Source organism: Puma concolor, chromosome B1 (genome assembly GCF_028749965.1).
Source record: "Puma concolor isolate L17-30 chromosome B1, mPumCon1.1.hap2, whole genome shotgun sequence".
Lineage (NCBI taxonomy): Eukaryota > Metazoa > Chordata > Mammalia > Carnivora > Felidae > Puma > Puma concolor.
Window position 1 is genome coordinate 81642313 of NC_141670.1, and position 22147 is coordinate 81664459.

General features: G+C 41.1%; 1 protein-coding gene across 3 annotated transcripts in view; it reads left to right on the forward strand.

The window, feature by feature from the left end:
* Positions 1–22147, forward strand: part of SLC10A7 (solute carrier family 10 member 7) — a 253775-nt gene that overhangs the window by 180106 nt on the left and 51522 nt on the right. For all 3 annotated transcript variants that reach the window (XM_025921713.2, XM_025921714.2, XM_086704147.1), the window contains one exon: positions 3683–3718. In XM_025921713.2, coding sequence (XP_025777498.1) covers positions 3683–3718 — 36 coding nt within the window. The remainder of the gene's footprint in view (positions 1–3682; positions 3719–22147) is intronic.

Genomic DNA, 22147 nt, shown 5'->3' on the forward strand with positions numbered 1-22147 from the left:
CTTTCTCAATTTGTTTCATGTCATCAAAAAGACATACTGAGTTTGAAGCTCCTCTCCGGTTTACTCTTAAAGTATAACCCTGAGGAAATAGGGTAAAACTGCAAAGGTTTTATTTACACCAGTCAGGCTCACAGGCTGTGGAGCCAGGGAGATGGAGATTGAATTCCTGGCACTGCCTCTTCATACTTCACTCAGTATCTCTGAGACTTAGTAGTAGAGGGGAGACTTCCATAGTAGAGGGGGATAATAATGGTGCTTACCTCCCAGGCTTGTTGTGACGGTTCCAGAAGATAACATTCATGAAGTCCTCATTGATGTAGATCAGTGCTCTGTAGATGGTGGCTATTAGTAGTTTGATAATTATTATAGTGACTTCACTAAAACTTACGGTGCGCTTACTGGGATTAGCGGCGTTGTGACTGATTCATTTCCTAATACAGTTGAAAAACAGATTTCAGCACTAATGATTCAGTCTTAGTTAATAAAATTGAACAACATTTTTGAGAAAGTAACAAGGAATCTTGAATCCAGAATTAGAAAATACATCCTGTTTGCTAGGAAATTTTTAATATTTTAGGAACGGCTTAAGTCTTTGGAAGAACTGCAAAGAAACTTTTGTGTGTTGGTAACTATACAGCTGAAATATTAAGGCAGGAAAATCTGCAGATAATAGTGCACTGCCTTCCACAATAAAGTCATCTTTAAGAATTGCTTATCACCTTGAGACCAAGATCATACTGCAACTAATCACTCCATATATGCCCTAAACAGAACTCTGTGGAAAAACATACTGGCTGCTGAAACCTGCCACTGAGGACCAGTGGTGTAGTGGAATCAGTTCTGGATTTGGAATTGGGCAAAGCAGGCTCAAATCCAGGCTTTGCCTTTTGCTATTTATTTGCAGTGTGATTTCGGGTTATTTGCTTGACTTTTCTGAACCCCAGTCTCCTCATCTATGAAACGGGACTATTATGTACAATAGGGAAGGGTCAGGTTTTAATTTTTTTTTTTTTATTAACATTTCTTATTTATTTTTGTGAGACAGAGAGACAGAACGTGAGCAGGGGAGGGGCAGAGAGAGAGAGGGAGATGCAGAATCCAAAGCAGGCTCCAGACTCTGAGCTTTCAGCACAGAGCACAATGCGGGGCTCTAACCCACAGACCGCCAGATCATGACCTGAGCTGAAGTCAGACGCTTAACTGACTGAGCCACCCAGGTGCACCGGGGAAGGTCAGATTTTAAAATGTGCTTGGTAAGGGGCGCCTGGGTGGCCCAGTCAGTTAAGCGTCTGACTTCGGCTCGGGTCATGATCTCATGGCCTGTGGGTTCGTGCCTGCGTAGGGCTCTGAGCTGACAGCTCGGAGTTCGCAGCCTGGAGCCTGCTTTGGATTCTGCGTCTCCCTCTCTCTCTGCCCCTCCCCTGCTCATGCTCTGTCTCTCTCACTATCAAAAATAAAATAAACACTAAAAACATTTTTTTAAATAAAAAATTTAAAAAAATGTGTTGTGTGAAAGTGCTGAAAGCAAAATACTATTGCTAGTCCTGTATTGTTACTCCTACTGTTACTATTCTACTGTGGGAAATTAAGCGGTCAACAGGAAGAACGTGGGTCCCCATGTACTATACGACACCCTTGTGGCTCCACCTCCTCCATATGAGACAGTTGTCCTCAGAGAGGTGACAGTGCTCAGCCTTCCTCCTAGTTGAAAATTCTTATCCTGTCACAGATACCATACCTTGTTTCTTAGAAGTGTTATTAGTGTTATTGGTGTTTCATAATTAACATTAATATTTTTATTTTCTTTTATCTGGATGTGAGTGAATTGATACATAACAAAGGTAAAACTGGTTAGCTTATAAGCTAAGTCCAGTTTATTCTCCATATGCTAAATTATTTACCACCTCATTGTACCTTTGCTTGACATTCTTCAGTAGTTTGCCATTGATGATGGGATCAACTCTGAACTCCCTCTTCTGGCCACAAAGTCTTTGGTGACCTGGTCTCTGAAACGCCCACTTCATACTTTTCTTACCAACCTGCTCAACTTTTTTACAGCTTTGCGAATTCCCTTCCTTCTTTCTGGAATATCCTTATTTTCCTTTCTGCCAGATCAGTCCCCTCTAATTCTTCTAATTAATGGAACAGTGCTGGCATGTAAGTGGACATTCAATAAATGTTTAAACGAATTGACTTAAAATCAAATGGCTCCCCCGTAGACTGAAACAGCCAGATACTTTCATTTCCACGTGGCCTAGTAAAGTCTGTAGTTCCTCCTAAAATCTGAGTACATTCCATATCATTGAAGGACAGTAGCTCTTCAAAATTCCTTTGCTATTTTCCACACTTAGCTCTCCTAAACGTGCTGATGAGAGCCTGTTTCATAGACACCAATGGAGTTGATAAGCCCCAACACATATTTTAGCAAACAGATTAAAAATATGATACTTAAAATGTATTCCTTATTGCCAACTGCAAACGTTTGCTCAATAAAGAGGCATTTATTCTATTATTTAACAATAAAACAAGCTCATGGGTGAATCTTCACATGTGGTATATGAAAGAAAGTCATAGTAGCAATATTCATATAAGGTAAGCCAGTCTCTCCTGGGCCACATCCAAAAGAATTTAGTTACTATAATGATGAAAGGATTTCATATAAATACCACAAGGACTTTTTTTCCAGACGTAATGAAATGGTCCCAGACCTAGATCCTGGCCACAGTATAGTCTCTGTCTGTCTCTTTCTCACACACACACAATACACACAATACACACACACACACACACACACACACACAGGCTCTTTGGAATACTAAAGTTCCAAGTAGAATTCATTAATAAAAATATGAAATGCTTTTTCTTGTATAAATCATAATGAAGTGCTGAGAGATAAAGGAAGAACTAAGAGGTGCGAATAATCATCTGCTGCTCTAAAACTGAAACCTGTCATGTTAACTCCCAACTCAAACACCTAGTTTTAAAGATTTACCTTCAAGAAACCTAAAAGCTTGTATCCTGCCTCATTGACAACAGCCTCAAACTGTTTCCTGTCACTGCAGAAAACAAATCTTTTGCTCCTTTCTGCCTAGGGGAGGCAGAGGGACTGAGGTGGTCCTGTGTGGCTGAATTAGATGAAAGACTTGCCTTCCACCATGGAGACATGGAGTCTAATCAAGCGAAATGAGTTTTGAGATCCCAGCTCATTTCCTAGGGGAGATTGGTTCACATTACAAAATCACGACATCTCATTCATCACAACTGACGTGGTCTTTGCTCAGGAGAGGACCCCAACTGGGACTGAACCACCTGTCTTCTCTTGAAAGGGGGCACTTTATCCAAGTTAGAGTTGAAAGCCTTGGAGTGAGAAGGCTTGCCAGCTTCACCCGAGTGATCCATATATAACATGGAAGGCAACTTCAGTCTTAAAAGGGGCAGACGAGTTTAAGGAAGATTGGCGCTGGTACTTTTAGTGATGCCAAATATGAGTAATTATAATAGAGACGCTAAGGCATTGTGGTAGGGAGAGCCAAGACTGGGGCTCCCTCATCTTTATCACCTCAATTTTATTAAATGGAAGTGAGAAGGATCAACATTTCCATGCATCAGAGTTTAAAATGGCAAAGAAAGTGTCCTGCTTTCCAGGCTGATAAATGATCATCATCTCTTTCATTTCTTTCAGGGCATCGTTGTAACACCCCTGCTTCTGCTGCTTTTTGTGAGTATTTTGATGTTGTCTCTAATATCTTTTATTAAAAGCCACCTACAACCCATTAAGAGAGACCATTAGGGGAAAAAAATTGAAATTTGAACCCTTTTGCACCACTTTGCCTCACGTTTTGAATTGTTCCTCCAGTTGAACTGTACCAAATAATAACAGGTAGACACAAAGAATCTCTGTGTTCTCATGATCCACTGATTAGGCCTCTGACTCCTGGCTGAATCATTAATTATTACAAATTAATGACCTGTGATGCAGGGCACAAATATATATGTGCTCTTTATTTTCTTGCTGCTAAAACTAAAGTGATTGCTGGTGACCCAATGTTTGATAGAACCAGGGGACCAGAGGAAGCTTAGTTTCCATGGCTTGTAGCAACCGGCTTCCTTACTTTGGGGAATACTGCCTCAGTTGTTTCATCTGTAGAATGGGAAACAATAACACCTACCTCGTCTGTCTGCCAGGGATAATGAAATGTGCTCCAGAAATAAAAAAATACAAGCTACTGATTAACTAAACAAAAATTGCTCTGAAAATAAGAAATGCTAATTAACTGTCATTTCTTTTGGCACTATGCATATGAGAAATTAGATGAAAGATTATAATAGAAATTAATGTTATCTCATGCTGAGAAAAGCATATGTAATCATGAATGATACCTACAATATTTTATGAACTGTGCATTTTTCATACACACATTTCCCAAATATAAATCACTCTACTCATCACTGAAATGGAGTTGGGGATCATTTCTGGGAGTGAAATGTAGCTGTTTGACTAGCACTATTTGTCAGTGAATTAAAACTATGGGGAAAATTTATTTAATTATAGTGTAATTACCCAAGTTGGAATTCAATTAGAGTAATAGTGTGAGGGACTTCATTTCTTACAAGCTGTGCAGGAAGTGGAGAGGAAGAGATGCCCTACTAAACAGTTGGATACTGCATCTTTCATGAAAGACATTACCTTCAAGTAATAAACCTCGCTTCCCCCATCCCTTCTGAAATGCTAGCTCCATGCTGACAAGGTTAAAAAGAGTCAAATCATCAGATCACTTCCCTCAGCATAACAAACCTCATTAATTTGGATTTCATCAATTCAGAATTTGCAGTGAGTCACATTAATATCGAAGTGAATATTGCTTTGCATTCATTCAGAAGAGAAAACTGGGTATGTGCCTACCTGCTCACTAGATGTGAGGAATTAGGATCACCCCTCAGTGTTCTTTCTAAGACCTTGGATCACGATTTGGGAGGAGCAGCCCTCAACAGGCACAGGATGCAGGCCAGCCTGAGACCACCACCTGCAGTGGGGTCGGAGGAAAGTAGAAAGCTGAGCATCTAATCCAATGCACAGTAAATGGCTTTGTAGTCCAGGTTTTCTCCATTGCAGAAGAGTAGCATCCCTTACTCATGTGATGCTTTTAAGACGAGCTGGGAAGAAGTCACAGCCACAACTGTGGGGCCGAGACCGAGGATAGCACTTTTGGGTATCTCGGGGTCTGGAATCTCTGGGACCTTGTTTCGGCTCATGACTACAGAACCAGATGAGTGGTTTTTCTCCTTCTTCTGCCCATTTCCAGCCATAACGAGAAATGTTCTCAGCTCGTTAACATTATGACATCACACTGTTGCAAGCTTTCCCCTACTCTTAGACCCATAGGCTTGTGAGCTTTGGTTGGTTCAACATTTTAAAATGATAGAGCTACAAGAATAGTTAAAGAGACTCCAAGACCCTCAACTTCAAAGTTTAATTCTTCCCTTCTGAGCTAGCTAACTAAGCTGTCCCAACAGATTCTGTGACATCATCACACAACATCAATAGACACGTCTATGTTCTATGACCTTAAATCACATGAACAGTATATAACATTTTTTGTCTGTGTAGGTGGTCATGCATTTTACAAACCAAGGTCATTGCTTAAACACTTGAATTGCCAGGCTTCATTTACCAAGTAGGACTAAAACCTGAGCAACTTAAATTGGAACACATTCCATAAAAGATGTAGCGTTTTTTATTAGCACCCCTGTTATGGGCTGAATCATGTCCTCCCATGATGGGAGGTTGAAGTTCTAACCCCTAGGACCTCAGAACGTGACTTTATTTGAAAATAGGGTCATTGCAGATATAATTATTTGAGATGAGGTCATACTGGCACAGGGTGGACCCTTAATCCAATATTGGTGTCTTAAATTTTTTTTTTCAACGTTTTTATTTTTATTTTTGGGACAGAGAGAGACAGAACATGAACGGGGGAGGGGCAGAGAGAGAGGGAGACACAGAATCGGAAACAGGCTCCAGGCTCTGAGCCATCAGCCCAGAGCCCGACGCGGGGCTCAAAATCACGGACCGCGAGATCGTGACTGGCTGAAGTCGGATGCTTAACCGACTGCGCCACCCAGGCGCCCCAAATATTGGTGTCTTTACAAGAAGCAGAGTCCAACGGAGGGAGAACACCACATCATGATGAGACAGAGGTTAGAGTGATGCACATACAAGCCAACGAACAGCAAGGACTGCTGGCAGATGTCACAGCTGGAAGAGACAAGAGGGATTCTCCCCTGTAGATTTCAGAGGGAGCATGCTCTTGCTTCCAGAACTGTGAAACAATAAATCTCTGTTGTTTTAAGCCATCCAGTTTGTGATATTTTGTTAGAGAAGCTGAGGAAACAAATACAGCCCTTGCAAAGTGAATTGTGTCTTTAAAATCATATCTTGAACATGGAAATTTCTAAATGTTCAGGTGCAGGAGCTATTAAAGGCCGTTTTTACTGATGAAATCTCAGTTCTCTGTATTCTTGAGCTCTTAGAATGTTCCACCTCACCATCTTGCTCCAACTGAAACCTGTCCTCTGACTCATGTTTCTGCTGCAGGTGCCTTTCATATCACTGAGCCTTGAAATGGGGTAAGGTGTCTTTCTTGCACCCCGTTACCAATTCCAGATCATTTCCCATGCCTTCTCCACAAAATATTCTCATTCCTTTGAAGGTTAGGCCAATATGCCTGTACTGCCTGCTACCACTCCTTGCTGTAATTACCAGTAGAACCCCAGGTCACTCTCTAGGAGTCCAAAACAATATTAGTACCTTCCCTTGTCTTCTTTTTAATAGTACACTTGGATTAATTCCTGGTGCTTTTCAATATTCACGTAATTGATCCCTCCTAATACTCTGGCCTCTAAATTCTTGACCTCTTCTCCAGTAAGATTGCCTTCCACTTCATCTCAGCCAGTCACCCCTATAGTCACACCCTTGACTTAGTTACTGCCAGTAATGGCATCCTTCCATACTCCTATTTTCAAATGTTTTCTCTTACCAATAGCTCCTGTCTCTGTGACCTACTCCCCAAATTAAAATCTTTTCAGACCTGCTAGAATGGCCAGTTTATTTACCTTATCGCCTTAGCAAAGCCTCTAACATACTCTCCCCTCACTCCCATCCCCTCACACCCCATCTTACCTAGCCTAGATCTCCTGGTCTGTCATTATGATTACTTTTTTGTGTATACCATCGACAGCCTTGCTCATCTCTTACTGCTTTATATTTGCATGGCAAAGTGCCAGGCCTGCTAATATCCAACCCTATACCTTTTCTGCATATGTACCTGAACATGCCTGGAACACACGCTACCATGCTGACTGGTCTCATTTGAAATTCATGACCACTAACTGTGAGCCTGGTGATCATACTTACCTTCCCCTAATTAATCCTCATTCCCACTCTCTAGAGAGTCATTTCATACCTTCTCCTTGCTTCTCAAATCTCCAGTGCCTCTTCTCCTTTTTCATCTCAACTGATGCAGAAAAGAAATTAGCTGATGAGGAAATTAGAAGCAATCAGAAATTTTACAAAATCCCACCAACCTGCATCTACATTCTTTGTCTTTTCTCCTATTTCTGCAGATAAACTGTCTTTGCCCTCATCTAAGGCCAGTCGCTCCTGTTGTATTATCTCTTATTGGCTACTTAACAATACAACTCAAAACAATTTCCTTCTTTTTCCTTTATTACCAAATTTTTTATCACTGGATCGTTTCTGTTAACATATAAGTATTCTGTAATATTACATATCTTAAAAATTAAATCTCATCTTATCGTGCCTACATTCCATTTCTGTCCTTTGTTTTATAGAAAAATTACTCGAAGTTATTTAAACTTATTCATCACTCATTCAGTAATAAGTATTGAGTTCTTCCTATATGCAAGGTGCTTTCCTGGGTACCAAAGATATAGCAATGAGCAAAAAGATACATCTTTGCTGTTGTGGAGGTTATATACTAGTGGAAAGAAACTACCAACAAATAAGTGAAAATACAATATATGAGTGATACATACGAAAGAGAAAAATAAAAGGAAGGAGAGGAAGAGAGAAGGAGGAAGTGCCAGAATGGGTTGGGGGAATTGCTGTTTTCAATAGGGAGGTCACGGTGGGACTTCCTAAGAAAATGATATTCCTAAGAAAATGATAGGAAAGGCCTAGAGTGTTCCAGGTGGAGGGAACAACAAGTGGAAAAGTCCTGAGAGCATATATGGTGTCCTTAAGGAACAGCAAGTGGGCCAGTGTGGCTGGAATGCAGTGAGCGAGGAGGAGAGTAGATAGAGATGAAGTCAGAGCCATGACAGGGGCCAAATGATGTAGGTCCTTGAAGTCCTTTGTTAAGGAGTTTTAATTTTAATTTGAGAGAGATACAAAACCATTGAAAGCGTTCTGATCATAAGAGTAGCATGTTCTGACATACCTTTTCAGAGGATGATTCTGGATGCTGGATTGAGAATAGATCGTCAGGAGATAAAGGTGGAGACAGGAAGACCAATTAGAAAGCTAGTACAATATCATGGCAAGAGACGGTTTAGCTTGGACCAAGGTGGTTGAGTAAATGGTGGAAAGTAGTTGGAAGTAGATCTTGAAAGACCTGAAACATTGAATGAAGGTTATGAGGACACAGAAGAGTCAAGGATAACTAAGTCCATGCAATTGGAGGGGTGGAGTTACTGTAGAGAAGAAAGAGAAGGCTGTCGGGCTGGGCAAGTTAAAGGAACTCATAAAGAGCTCAGTCTTGCACATGTTTGGATTAAGATGCCGTTGAGACATCAAAGTAGAGAAATCAAGTAAGCAGTTGACTATATGAGTCTGGGATTCAGGGCAGAAGTCTGGATAAGAGATACACTTTTGGGAGAAGTCAACATAGAGATGGATTAGAAGTTAGACAGAATGAGATTACCAAGAGAGGATAGAGAAGGTATTAGTGGACTGACTTCTGAGGCATTCTAATAATAAGTCAGCAAAGACCACCAAGGATATCCAGTTTGCTTAGGAAGAACACCAAGAGATTTTTGTGTGCTAGAAGCTAGTAGAGAATGTGTTTCAAAAAGGGAGAGAGTGGTCAACTACTTCAAATGGTGGTAATAGTTTAGAGAATGTGTTTCAAAAAAGGAGAGAGTGGTCAACTACTTCAAATGGTGGTAATAGTTCAGATACAATGAAGTCTGAGAATCAGCCATTGGTTTTAACAAGATGGAGGTCACTGGGGACCCTAACAAGAGCTATTTCAGCAGAAATGTGGAGGTAAATGCCTAATTAAAGTCAGTTCAAGAATGAATGAAAAAGTGTTAAAGACCGTGATAATCGCCAACTCTTTTGAGGAATTCTGCTATAAAGGATGAAGAAAATGGGGCAGCAACAAAGTTAATGTAGGATCTGTTTTTAAGTTGGGAAAATTATTAGGATATTTGCATTGATATTAAATCAGTTAGAGAAGAAACAATTCAGACAGAAAAAAGAAGGGTGAATTTGTGGACCTGTGTCCTTGAATAGGAGAAAGAGGGTGAACTGTAGTGCACAAAGGGAGAGTGTGGCCCCCTAAGCACAGATAGTTTATCCATAGTAGTAGGAGGGAAGCCATGGTATAAGGGCAAATATGCAAGTAAATTGGTTCCTGTAACTATAGGAGCTTGTATACATTTTCTTATTATTGTTTATATTTTCCCAGTGAAATGGCAAGTGAAGCTAGGGGTAGAGGACAAAAAAAAAAAAAAAAAAAAAAAAAAAAAGCAAAGAAGTATTGGAGATTTGGTGAAAGAGGCCAAGATTTGAAACAGTTATGTGGGAGATTGAATGGAATGGGCACACATAATGGGATGCTCTAGCCGCACCAAGAACCATCCTGAGTCTTTACACTTGGCTTTGACTTAGCCTGGATTTTCCCCTCAGATCTTCACATGGCTCTCTCCTTCACTTTCATCTCTGGTCTCTAATAAAATGTCATTTTAGGAGACAACCCTTTCCTAACTACTTCATATGGAACAATATACCCTCTCTCCGCCAATACCTCCCCACCTACCATACTTAATTGTTCCATTTAGCATTTATGATCACATGATATTTTAATCATTTGTCAGTTTGTTTATTATCTGTTTTCCCCAACTAGAACATGAGCATCACAGAGGAGCAGGGACTTTATCTGTTTTGATCACTACTGTAACCCCAATGCCCAAAATAGTGCCTGTCTATGGAAGCCACTCAAAAGTATTTTTTGAGGGGTGCCTGGGTGGCTCAGTGGTTAAACCTCCAACTCTTGATTTCAGCTTAGGTCAAGATCTCATGGTTAAGATCTCATAGTCGAGAAATCAAGCTCCCTGGCGGTCTGTCTCTCTCTCTCCCTCTGCCTGTCTCCCCCTCCCCCTAACTTTCTCTCTCTCAAAAAAAATAAAAATAAATTTTAAAAAAATTTTTAAAAGTATTTTTGAATGGATGGTTGGTAAAGGAAGGCTGTTTCTGTATTCACAACACATTACCAGTTTATCATAAATGATATTATAAAGAATACAAATGAAAAGTCAGATGCAGAGGTACATAGGGCAAGGTCTAAAAGGGTCCCAAATGCAGGATCTTCTGTCCCTATAGAGTTTGGGGTATACTAACCCCCTACATGTGGATACATTCACCAATGCAGGAACTTTCTGAATCCTCTGTGCCAGGAACTGGGGACAAAAAAAGCAAATATTATAGTAAAAGCTGCTCCTATCACTGCTATGACTCAGGAAGTTACAAGGTTTTAGAAGCTCTAGGGGCGCCTGGGTGGCGCAGTCGGTTAAGCGTCCGACTTCAGCCAGGTCACGATCTCGCGGTCCTTGAGTTCGAGCCCCGCGTCAGGCTCTGGGCTGATGGCTCAGAGCCTGGAGCCTGTTTCCGATTCTGTGTCTCCCTCTCTCTCTGCTCCTCCCCCGTTCATGCTCTGTCTCTCTCTGTCCCAAAAATAAATAAACGTTGAAGAAGCTCTATGCCAGGAGGAAGACCGAACTTATATTTCTTTTTCTTTCTTTTTTTTTTTTAATTTTTTAAACATTAATTCATTTTTGAGAGAGAGAGAGAGAGCACGTAAGGGAGGGGCAGAGAGAGGGGGAGACACAGAATATGAAGCAGGCTTCAGGCTCTGAGTTGTCAGCACAAAGCCCACCACGGGGCTTGAACTCATGGACCACGAGATCATGACCTGAGCCGAAGTTGAATGCTTAACCAACTGAGCCACCCAGGCGCCCCCCCTGAACTTATATTTCTTACTGTATCACATCTCAGTTGGACAGATGGATGAATGCATTCTGTCCCAAGAGTTGGGTTAGGGCTACCTTTAAGACTGGTATTTCCTTCCCTGTTACATGCTCCACCTTTAGGCACACATTCCTTTGTTATAAAGCCATTTTGAAGGGACTGGCTTCATTTTCCCTCACAGTCTGTGTGTGGAAAGGTAGCATGGTATGTATGGTGAGAAGGCATAAAATTTTGGTTTGGTTTGCAGCCAATTTGTTGTGTAGCAGTGGATTCTCCTTAATCCTTCTCAGCCTCAGTTTTTTTCCTCTGTAAAATGAGGATTATGAAGATTATGATAAGCTGAAATGAGTTAATTTATGTGAAAGTGTGCTGTAAGCTGTAAAGAACCATGCAAGTGCTAATTATTTACATGTGACGCTTTAGAAAGGAAAATAGAAAATAATTCCAGGAAGGATGTCTGCAGAAGCACTTATCTGAGATGTAGCAACAATCCAACTTGCCCAGACCTTAATGGTGGGCAGTCTTAAAACTTAAACCTTTAAGATTCTGTAGTCATTTATAGTCTATAATTTTATAATCTTACATGTAAATAAATCCAGTGTTTACCGTGGCTGACAGTGAGAGCAATAAAACTTTCCCTGAAATATTACCGTTTGTTTGCTTGTAAGATTCGAAGTGTTTTGATATATACTACCTCAATTCTCTTGATAATATACCTCTGATATTGGCAGGGGCAGAAATTATTGTCTTTATGTTATCAGTTGTTACGTATCAGTCCCTGGGGTTCCTATTGTAAGGATTAAGCCTTGCCCAGCTTTCAAAACTGCACTTATACTTGTATTACTTGGAATATTCCATCTTAATTTTCCTTACAAAACAATGTTACAAGTAGTTAAGCATCCGCTAGATTTTAAGTTCTCCTAGGCTAGGAACAAGGCATGCCTTATTCATTACCTTACCCCCAATGCCAAATATTCAATAAATATTTCTTGGAAGGAGCAAAATAGAAAGGTGGGTGAGTAATGAATGATTAGATCAGTTCAGATGGTAAATGGATGGTTAGAAGGTGAGGGTCTCAGCCTGATGCATAAAATCTTACCTTGTATTTGCTCCAAAAAAGAATTTATAGGTTTTTTTGTTTATTTTTTTAACGTTTATTTATTATTGAGAGACAGAGAGAGACATAGCATGAGCACGGGAGGGGCAGAGAGAGGGGGAGACACAGAACCCAAAGCAGGCTCCAGGCTCCGAGCTGTCAGCACAGAGCCTGACATGGGGTTTGAACCCATGGACTGTGAGATCATGACCTGAGCCAAAGTCAGAAGCTTACCTGACTGAGCCACCCAGGCGCTCCTATAGTGGTTTTTTTTTTTTTTTTTTTTTTTTTCCAGTAGTATTAAGCAAAACATCCATGGTTGTATTCAGTGTGTGAATGCCTGCTGTGCACTGTGAATATTACAAAGCTCAATCTGATATGGATCTTTCTCTCAAAGAATTTATGTGTTCATAGAGGAAATAGAATACATTCCTAGATAATTAAAATCCAAGCCCGAAATTGTAAGTATCACAAGTATCAAAATATTTCAAAGGAGATTACTAAAATAGAAAACATTTTATTTAATAGAAGAAGTGAGAGGTGGGTGTTACAATGAATTTTGTACTGGATGAAAACTTTTGAGGAAAAAGAGAAGGTAGATGGAAACTCAAAGGATCTCCTGCTTACTTCAGATTTTCTCATATGCATGGTGCTGATTCTCTGTTATGTCTAACGTCACTTAAAAACTTGCATGTCTTTCCTTTCCTTGATATGGTTATTTACCAGCCATTATTATAGTCTTTGTTCAGCAGCAAATAATAGAGAATACTGAACGAGAGAGAATTTTAAGCCTGGAACTGTAGTGTGGTAGTTAAGACGAAAAGAGACTGTAGGGCTGAGTTCAGCATTTAGGTGGTAAGATCAGGCAGCCAGTTTGAAGCCCACGTGTACCATACTGGGACAGCCCATCAGGTGACGTGAAGTCCCTGCTTCTATGGACTTGTGTTCCCCTCCAGCCTCCTTAGCTGCTGCCCCACATCTGCTTCCCAACCACATCTTGTTTATTCTGAGGAGTGAAAGGAAACAATGTTTAAACTTCTTTGTTACTCCCTGTGAAAGTTAAGACAAAGGTCAGGGATAACTGTATTCACACCATAGAACAGCTCTGTCTAATTTACTGCGGTTATGATCTAAGGACACCATATACTGGAGACCATATTCACGGTCTCAAACTCCATAATTCTGTAGAACACCAATTTATTTAAATAAGTTTATGCTTGGCAGGGGAAGGTCAGTAACACTTTAGGCTTGTGCAGTTAAAACAGCAGACCAAGGCCTCACTTCCACCCTAGCCATAAAGGTCATTGACCATCTAGGTCTCTGGAAACATTTGGAGTCCAAACTTTGACCACTTCTGAAAGTAATGTCCTCAGAGTTATAGATCAGACCATCTTCATATGTGGGGATGGCCAATTCAATACTTTAGGATGTTTGATAAACATTCGTCTACACCCTTACCCATTCAATAGCATGTAAGCAACCCCTTAAGGAAGTGAAACGCCACCAGTGCTGCTGTTATCTCAACTGAGTTGATATGACTTGATTTCTTGGGGATCCGGCCTCTGTTCAAGCAAATATTTATAAGGCATTATGATAGTTAGACATATGCATACATGCACCCCCACACACACAAACAGATATACACTCACATGCATGCACACCACATTCTGTGTCTGAGCTCCCTATACGTCCCATTGATGTGACTGTCTTCTGTTACTTCCCACATCAGTGGTTCTTAAATCCAATAGCCTTTAATTCCCACAGCACTGTATAAGAAACCTTGTTTTTCCAGGAGGAGAGGGAAATGGGAGGAGAGGTAGAATAATTTTTTTTAAGTTTATTTATTTTAAGAGAGAGAGAGAGAGAGAGCAAGCAGGGGAGGGGCAGAGAGAAAGGGAGAAAGAGAATCCCAAGCAGGCACTGTCAGTGCAGAGCCCGATGCGGGGCTCGAACCCACAAACCGTAAGATCGTGACCTGAGTCATAACCAAGAGCCAGCCACTTAACCAACTGAGCCACCCAAGTACCCCGAGGTAGAATAATTTTTAACAAGTATTTATAATACGTACTTCATAAATAATCCCATGGCTACCTTTCAATGTATTATCCTCACTTTATATGAGAAAACTTAGGTTCAAAGAGGTTTTGTAATTGACTTGAGACCCTCTACAAGTAGTAAAGAACATCAGGTGCTTTCAGCCAGGCGCTGTGCCCCCTTGCACGTGCCTGTCCAAGTTGTGCTCACAAAGCATGCCTCCCCTCCTAGGAGACACCTGTTATTTTAAGACCTATTATCACCATTGATGTTTATCTCTGGAACATGTATATCTTAGGTAACATAGGAAAGACAAAAAAGAATAAGGCATAGTTATTGCGTTGAAGGAACTTAAAGCTTATTTGGGTAAACAAGAATAAGTTAGAACATGGGAGAGATTTAGAGGAAAACTCTAACTGCTAACATACATGGTTCAGACTACATGGAGCACGAGTTCGTGTACGAGGCCGGCCCAGCATGGGAGAGACAGACTGAGTGGCAACTTTCAAAGCTACAGTCCTCATTAGTTGCCCTCGTAATTGGCCATCTGTGATAGAAAATTATTCCACTTTTAATCCCATCAATATAAACAGAAACAGTGAATACAGCCATTAGTGTCATGTACAGTAGTCTGATTACATTTTGTAATATGTTCCCAAAGATGGGTTGTGTATTTGGCGGTCACACACATGTGATGCATAAAGTGACAAAACGTGAAGCACTTAAAGAGCAGCTGTCCACTTGATTGCCCCAGTCGTTCACGTTGAGCCAGTCTTCCTACCTGGTGCCCAAGTGTTCCGAAAGCAGCTGAAGACAAATCTCCTCCTGAACCTGAGAGGAGCTCATCTTTGGGCTGTGTGTGGAAATCCCTCAGAAGTCGTTCTCACACAGAGAGGATTTTGTAAAGCAAAATCATCTGTGGGATCTCTTGTAAATGCTCATGCCAGCACTTCCCTCTCCCCTCTGATCTCGCTGAACCGTAATGGGCCGGGGGAGTGCCTGGCAAGCTATTTCCAAATGCCCTAGAGGTGACACTGATAAACCCCTCTCCCTTTCCAGGATCAGTGACCCAGAGAGGCCACTGCCACTGCTGGTCTGGGACTTCTCAGGCCTAACTGAAGGCAGGCAGGGACACCGGATGACCGCGGCACTGCCTTAGCCAGGCTTTCCCCTTCCCCCTTGGTCCCCTCTCCAACAGCAGCTGCTGCTGCCGGTGCTCCCCAAGCAGGTGGGGTCTGGCCAGAGTGAAAGGGAACAGCTCCCTTAGGCCACTCCTGCCTTTTGGTCCCCCGGCTTAGGGCACTCTTTTGGGGGAACTTAGATGTTTACTCCACTTGAGGGACTATTTAGCAACAATGGGCTCTTTGGTTCCCTAACCAAATAGACTGACGAGACCAAATTCTGTGGCCAAATTAGGAGCAAAGTGTGTTCCCAGATGCCCCTGAGTATCTCTCTCTCCAGCCTTCCATGTCCTGATAGCCCATTTCCCCACAGCCGATTTGCAGTTCCTTTAGGCACGTTTCACTGAACATCCTGTGTGGTTTGAGTAACCAGAATTTACAGTTGTACACAGTTTCCATCAGTGATTGGAAGGTAATCTTTTCATCTTATGTTTTAAATTAGCATATAATAAAAAGAAATGTTTTACATAATTTATCTTTAAAAAATTATTAAAAGCCTATTTTGTTCATTACTTCTCAAAGAAAAATACCATGCATCTAGATATAAAAAGGCTCATTTCCTCTACTAAGTATATACTTTCCAGACAGTAACCCAATTTTAGTTTTATGCATGCAGCTGAATCACGATTAACAATCATATTTTAATTTTGATAAAAATCATGGCCATGTTTACGTTGAGCCCATCAGCTGGTATACATTTAAGTCCTTGATTTTGTGTAAGTCATCAATGTAGTTTGCAGGTTTCTCTGTGAGAGAAGGGGCAGCAGTTGAATGAAAGAAAGGCTAAACTATAGTTTCTGGGGAAAGATGGAAATCTCAAAGGATTTGGGGGACTGGGGCCTGGGGACACTCTCCCTTCTTCTGTTTGGATGTTTGTCTTTGTGATGGGAAGGACACCGGTATTTATGAGTGTGTCTGTGTAGAGGTACAAGAAAGTAGAGCCACTAGTAAGTGAGCCCCCTTGCCCCCTCCCCAGGATTGGGTTCTGCGGGCCATGGCGGAGGGTGGAAATTGGGCAGGAAGTGAACAAACACCGCTCCCTATCCGAAGTGGCTTTGTCCCGCTTTTCTCACAGAAGAGATTTACCCTTCACCATTCTACAGTATAAACTGTAAATATCTGTTCTTATATTTTCCCTGAATGCAGTACTAATGAAAGCAAAGACCAATCATCAGGGGTGAATTATTTAATACAATAATGTTTTAATAGCCGAGAAGAGACACAAATAGTAGAGACGCCAGTGGCTAATGGATTTCCCTGGTAGGAGATAAAAGGCTGATTACACAGCAGAGCAAGTGAAGACCTGGTGCATTAATGACAATTTACAGGTCAGCTCACTTACAGAAGTGATTGAAAACACACCATCTGTTTTCTAACTGTAGGTTGATAACTCTGATTTTACAGACGCTCAGTGTCTCCATCAAGAATTGTTACTCATTTGTCTCTCTGAGCCTTGTTTGGCCCCACAATATTTTACTGGCTGAACCCCCAGATTCTTTCCAAATCAGTTTCTAAATTGAATGGATTGATAACTGTCAACCCTGGTTCCATTCAGCCTTTCTCTGCCAGGTTATATAATGAAACCCTAATGCCCTAAGACAGCCATTGTATATATTGGATTAACTCTTTCTGATGCATTTACTCAGATACTATTTAGGTACCATCCTTGAGAGAGTTGAGAAAATAGTCACTCAAATAATCTCCTGTGTTCTGTAGTTCAGATCTGGAACCCCAGATGAGAAAGACTGTATCATCAATTACTGCTTCCCAAGTTTCTCCCACCTCTCTTTTTGTTTCTCCTTTTCCCTCTTCTTGCTTCTGCCTGCCTTCCAGTTCCCCATCTCCATGTAGGCACCACACACACACACACACACACACACACACACACACACACACCCTCCCTGTCTTTCTCTCACAAGGGCAAGAAAGGGGGATCCCAGGTTTGGCTTCTACCCCTGCCCCCTTCCCCATTTCACTGCTCTGTATCTTCTGTAATAAATATGCAGCAGAGTGTAAGAATGACGTGTGAGAGCTGTGGAGCGACACTTCCAGGTTTAGGTCATGGCTCTGGCACTCTCTAGCTAGTGACCTCGTCTAAGTCCAACTGTTCTGTGCCACTGTTGGCTTATATGAAAATGGCGGTACTAGTAAGACCTACCTGAAGGAGTTGCTGTGAGAATTAAATTATTTGGAATACATTAAGCATTTAGAGCAGTGTCTGGCACATAGAAAGTCTACAAGTAAAATTGCCATTATTGTAATTATAGGAGATTGTTGGGAGGCCAGGCAATGTGATCCTCTTCTTGAGACTGTGAATTAAGCAGGGCTTTGTAACTTGTAGTTGGACGGGTGGAAAGAAAAGAAAACATTGTCAGGCCTCTTTTGCTACCTATGTATTGTTGGTTAATTGAGTTCATTAATTGAACTCAAAATTGTTGGATACCTGCTATGTGCTAGATTAGTGGTTCTCAAAGGGTGAACCATAAGCTCAGCAGCACCAACCTCAGTGGAACCATATTGGAAATGCAAATTCTCAACATCCTCCCCAACCTTCTCTGAAGATGGGGCCAAGAAATCTGTGTTTTAAGAAGCCCTGCAGGTATTTCTGATGGGCTAGAGTTTGGGAACCACTGCCATAGATGTAAAATGTAGTCACTCTGCTGGGCTCTGGGAATATAAATATAAATGAGACCCTGTCCCTGACCTTCTGGAACATACAGTATAGTGAGAGAAACAGATTTGTACACAAGAGCAAGACTAAGGATTCTGAGAGGAACAGTGCAAACACAGAGCCACAAAAGAGGGGGCGGCCGAGTCTGTGTTTCAGGAGGAGGGTTTGGAAAGCATTCCTAAACAAGTGATACGTGAATTAACCCTTAGAAAAGACCAGAACTTTTCCAGTTGTGAGTGGGGAGGAAAGGTATTCTATGGCAAAGAGCGCGCGAGCACTTGGTAGTGGGTAGACATGCACACATTCCTCAACTTTTAGAAAGCAGCTCCTGGAGCCACCTGGATGGCCCAGTCAGTTGCGCGTCCAACTTCAGCTCAGGTCATGATCTCACAGTTTGTGAGTTCAAGCCCCTCGTAGGGCTCTATACTGACAACTCAGAGCCTGGATCCTGCTTTGGATATCGTGTCTCCCTCTCTCTCTGCCCCTTACCCACTCATGCTCTGTCTCGGTCTCAAAACTACACATTAAAAAAAAATTTTTTTTAAAAAGCACCTCCTGGAGAGGAGGGGTTTTGTGTTGTGTTCGCTGTTGGATTCCCAATGCCTAGAACATGCTCCTGCCTCACAGGAAGCACCAGTAACTATTTGAATGATCAAACACAAAGGTCCTGAATTTTCACATGTTTAGTTTTTGCTGCAACATTTCTTCTCACCATGATATTAAAACAAATAAAACAGACCTAACTGTGAGTTCTCTGCTTCAAAGCATTATATCTCTAAAAGAAATTAGCCAGTGACCGGATTGTTCATTTAACACACTGTATATTAAAATACGGGTTGGCAGTGTGAGACTATCACCTTTAAATCTGCCAGGGTAGCTCAATGAAGCACAGAGCACTGGCCTGATACATCCTTATCTTGCACCTGCAACTCTATCCAAATGGACAAATTATTGATGCTTCTTATAAACACACTGGTCTTCACAATAGAAACCATGACAGGTTCCTCATTAAAATGTGAAGAACAGAATATCCCTCGCACATGTTTCCTTCTGCTTTAGTTAAAATCAACTCTGCATACAAAATGATGGGGTCTTGTGCTTTTCTGGTCATGCTCTCATATGTTACCTGATGCCAGATGCTCACTCTTCTTTCTTCTGTACTTCATAGCGTCAGAAACGTCCCCAAGAGCATCTCTGCATCTTCACATTGACCACCACGACAGGTCTGTTGCCGATTCAAAAGAAAGGACTTATGCCAAATTAGACCTCAGTACTGAGATCTCCTTCCTTTCAGAACCACTTCTAAGAGAGCCATCCTGCGGGATTTCCTCCCCAATATCACTGCGTACCTAGTCTGGCTTCATGAACCCTGTTAGTTGCATCCCTGGCCAGCTTGCTCTGGCCTCTGATCTGACAAAGTGGGAAGCTCCTCTAACCTGTGTTCCCAACCAAGTAGACCAGAGATCATAGACCTTTTAGAGGACAAAGGGACTTTGGAGATCACCTTTTCTATTGCCTTCTAGGAACACAACCCTTCTAAACATTGAACATGTACATGGTCTATTATGTGATGGATGGAGAAATTAAAATATATAACAAATTTTAAAGCTAAAGCTGACGTGAATTTTCCTTTACCTCTCTTATCTCCAAATGCAATCTTTTAGATAGAATTGGGATTAAAAATAACCCCCAAATTAACTTAATAAATGAAGTGATGTTTTAACTTTTCTCTATTTGATCTCTGGCATTACTGCTCTCCAGCAATACTTTTTTGTTAAACAAGCAAGCCTTCCAGTGTAGGAGAACTATGATCACAGAGTAGATTTGGCTGAAGAGTTGCTTAAACGTGTTTGAGAAGCATAGCCAATTTCACATCATAAGGCAAGTATTAGAGGTGTTAATTACAAGTCATTTCTGCCTGGACCTCAGTTTTCACATCTTTAAAAAGAGAGAATGGGATTCCAAGTCTTTCAGGGGTAGGATTCTATTAAGTTTTAGGTCTTTCCCTCCAGAGCAGCATTAAGGAGCTAAGGAAGGGCGTGGAGGAGGGCTGAGGGCAGAGAACACACAAAGCTCACTCTACTTCTTATACGCACACACACACCTCCTTCCTTCACGTGGTTCTCATCATGTCTAGATGCCCTTTGTTTCTAGGTGCATATTAGAATTAATTGTGTTACCAGTGATAAATAAGCAGTGGAAAAAAGAATACCAGGTGATTGTATAACACCACTGATAATAAGAGGTTTTTGAAATATACTTAAGTTTTGTGTTTTTGTAACTTTAGAAAAAATACGGATATGGTTTTGAATGAGTGTGGCACTTTTTAGCACCTTATATTTACAGATTACTTCATCTTGTTAGTCGTGCACAGCTTTATTATCTGCAAACTTATTATCTCTGCCAGGTATTGGGTAAATAAGCACTGGGTTTACAGAGGAAATATAGCTTGATATGGTTATTCATTAAGACATTTTAAAGACACATTAAATAACAGTAGAGTTGAGATAGAAAGGGGAACAGAAGAGCACCTGGGTGGCTCAGTTGGTTGAGCATCCAGCTCTTGATTTTGGCTCAGGTCATGATCTCACAGTCATGAGATTGAGCCCCATGAGATTGAGCTCCATGGGTGCATGGAGCCTGCTTAAGATTCTCTCTCTCCCTCTGCCCCACCCCCCATGCTTGAGTGAGAGTTCTCTCTCTCCCTCTCTCTCTCCCTCTCTCTCTCTTTCTCAAGAAGGGAGGAAGGAAGGAAGGAAGGAAGGAAGGAAGGAAGGAAGGAAGGAAGGAAGGGAGGGAGGGAGGGAAACAGGGATATGTGAGATTATCTACCCATGAGATTCCAGGCAAGAATTGACAGGTTTTACTTGAAGGTTACCACCCTGAATCCTACTGCATCTCTCCAAATATTGTGAACCTTATGGATAGAGCATTGAGCTGGATGCTTTTGAACTTGAAAACTTTGTTCTTTAAATTTTATCTTTCTATTCATCCAGTGCCTCAGTTTCTCTATAAAATATATAGTTTTAAAATTTCAATTCTTACCCCAGGAGCATCTTTAGAGTTAATATTTGTGGAAAGAAGGGTATATTTGTTAAATACCTTGCACTTCAAAGACATAGTTGTTCTAAAATAGGGTGGAATTACTGGCTTTTAATACTTTGGCTTCTCATAAAAAGAGACCTCTAACATCCATGTAGCATTTAACACACCAGGAATTCCAGGTGTTCTTTGCCAGTTTCACTTTTTCTGTTTGTCTTTCTTCATTTCTTTAGTTTATATTGGTTCTGGAGGAAAAGGTTAGAGACTACAGTTTTTGTGGGTTAAACTCACAGCCAGCGGTCAGTGCTGAAGCTAGTATTAAGTGAATGCAGGCCATTGGTGGGCAGAACATACATTCTTGGCATATTGAGTGCATATAGATTGGAGCCAAGGATGGGGACAGAATTTCATAAAATCCACCATGGTGTAGATAAGATTTTGGTAAGCTAGTTCATGCAGGAATTAGAAATCAGTGAAAACACTGACCCCACATCATTTCACCTGAGCTAATGACTTCATTTATCTAAACATTTCATTTGTTTCATTTGTTTTATTCTATGTCCTCATTCATTACTACCTCAAAGTCTTTCACAAAAATTATCTTTTAAAAGGTATTTCCAAGTTTAATTAAACATAGGAAATATAAAAATTGAGGTTTGGTCTGCAGGGGAAGGGTAAAAGTTCCAAGTTCCAGGGAGATTACTTGATGGCTTGAAAGAACCTGGCTGCAAAAGGGCCTCATAAAAGAGATAAACATCTATTGAACAGGCTATTGTTTGTCCATAGGGGTTTGAAAGCCAGAAGGAGGTTTCAAAAGCCATTAAAAAGTTAATAGGAAGCTTGCAATTCTTGGT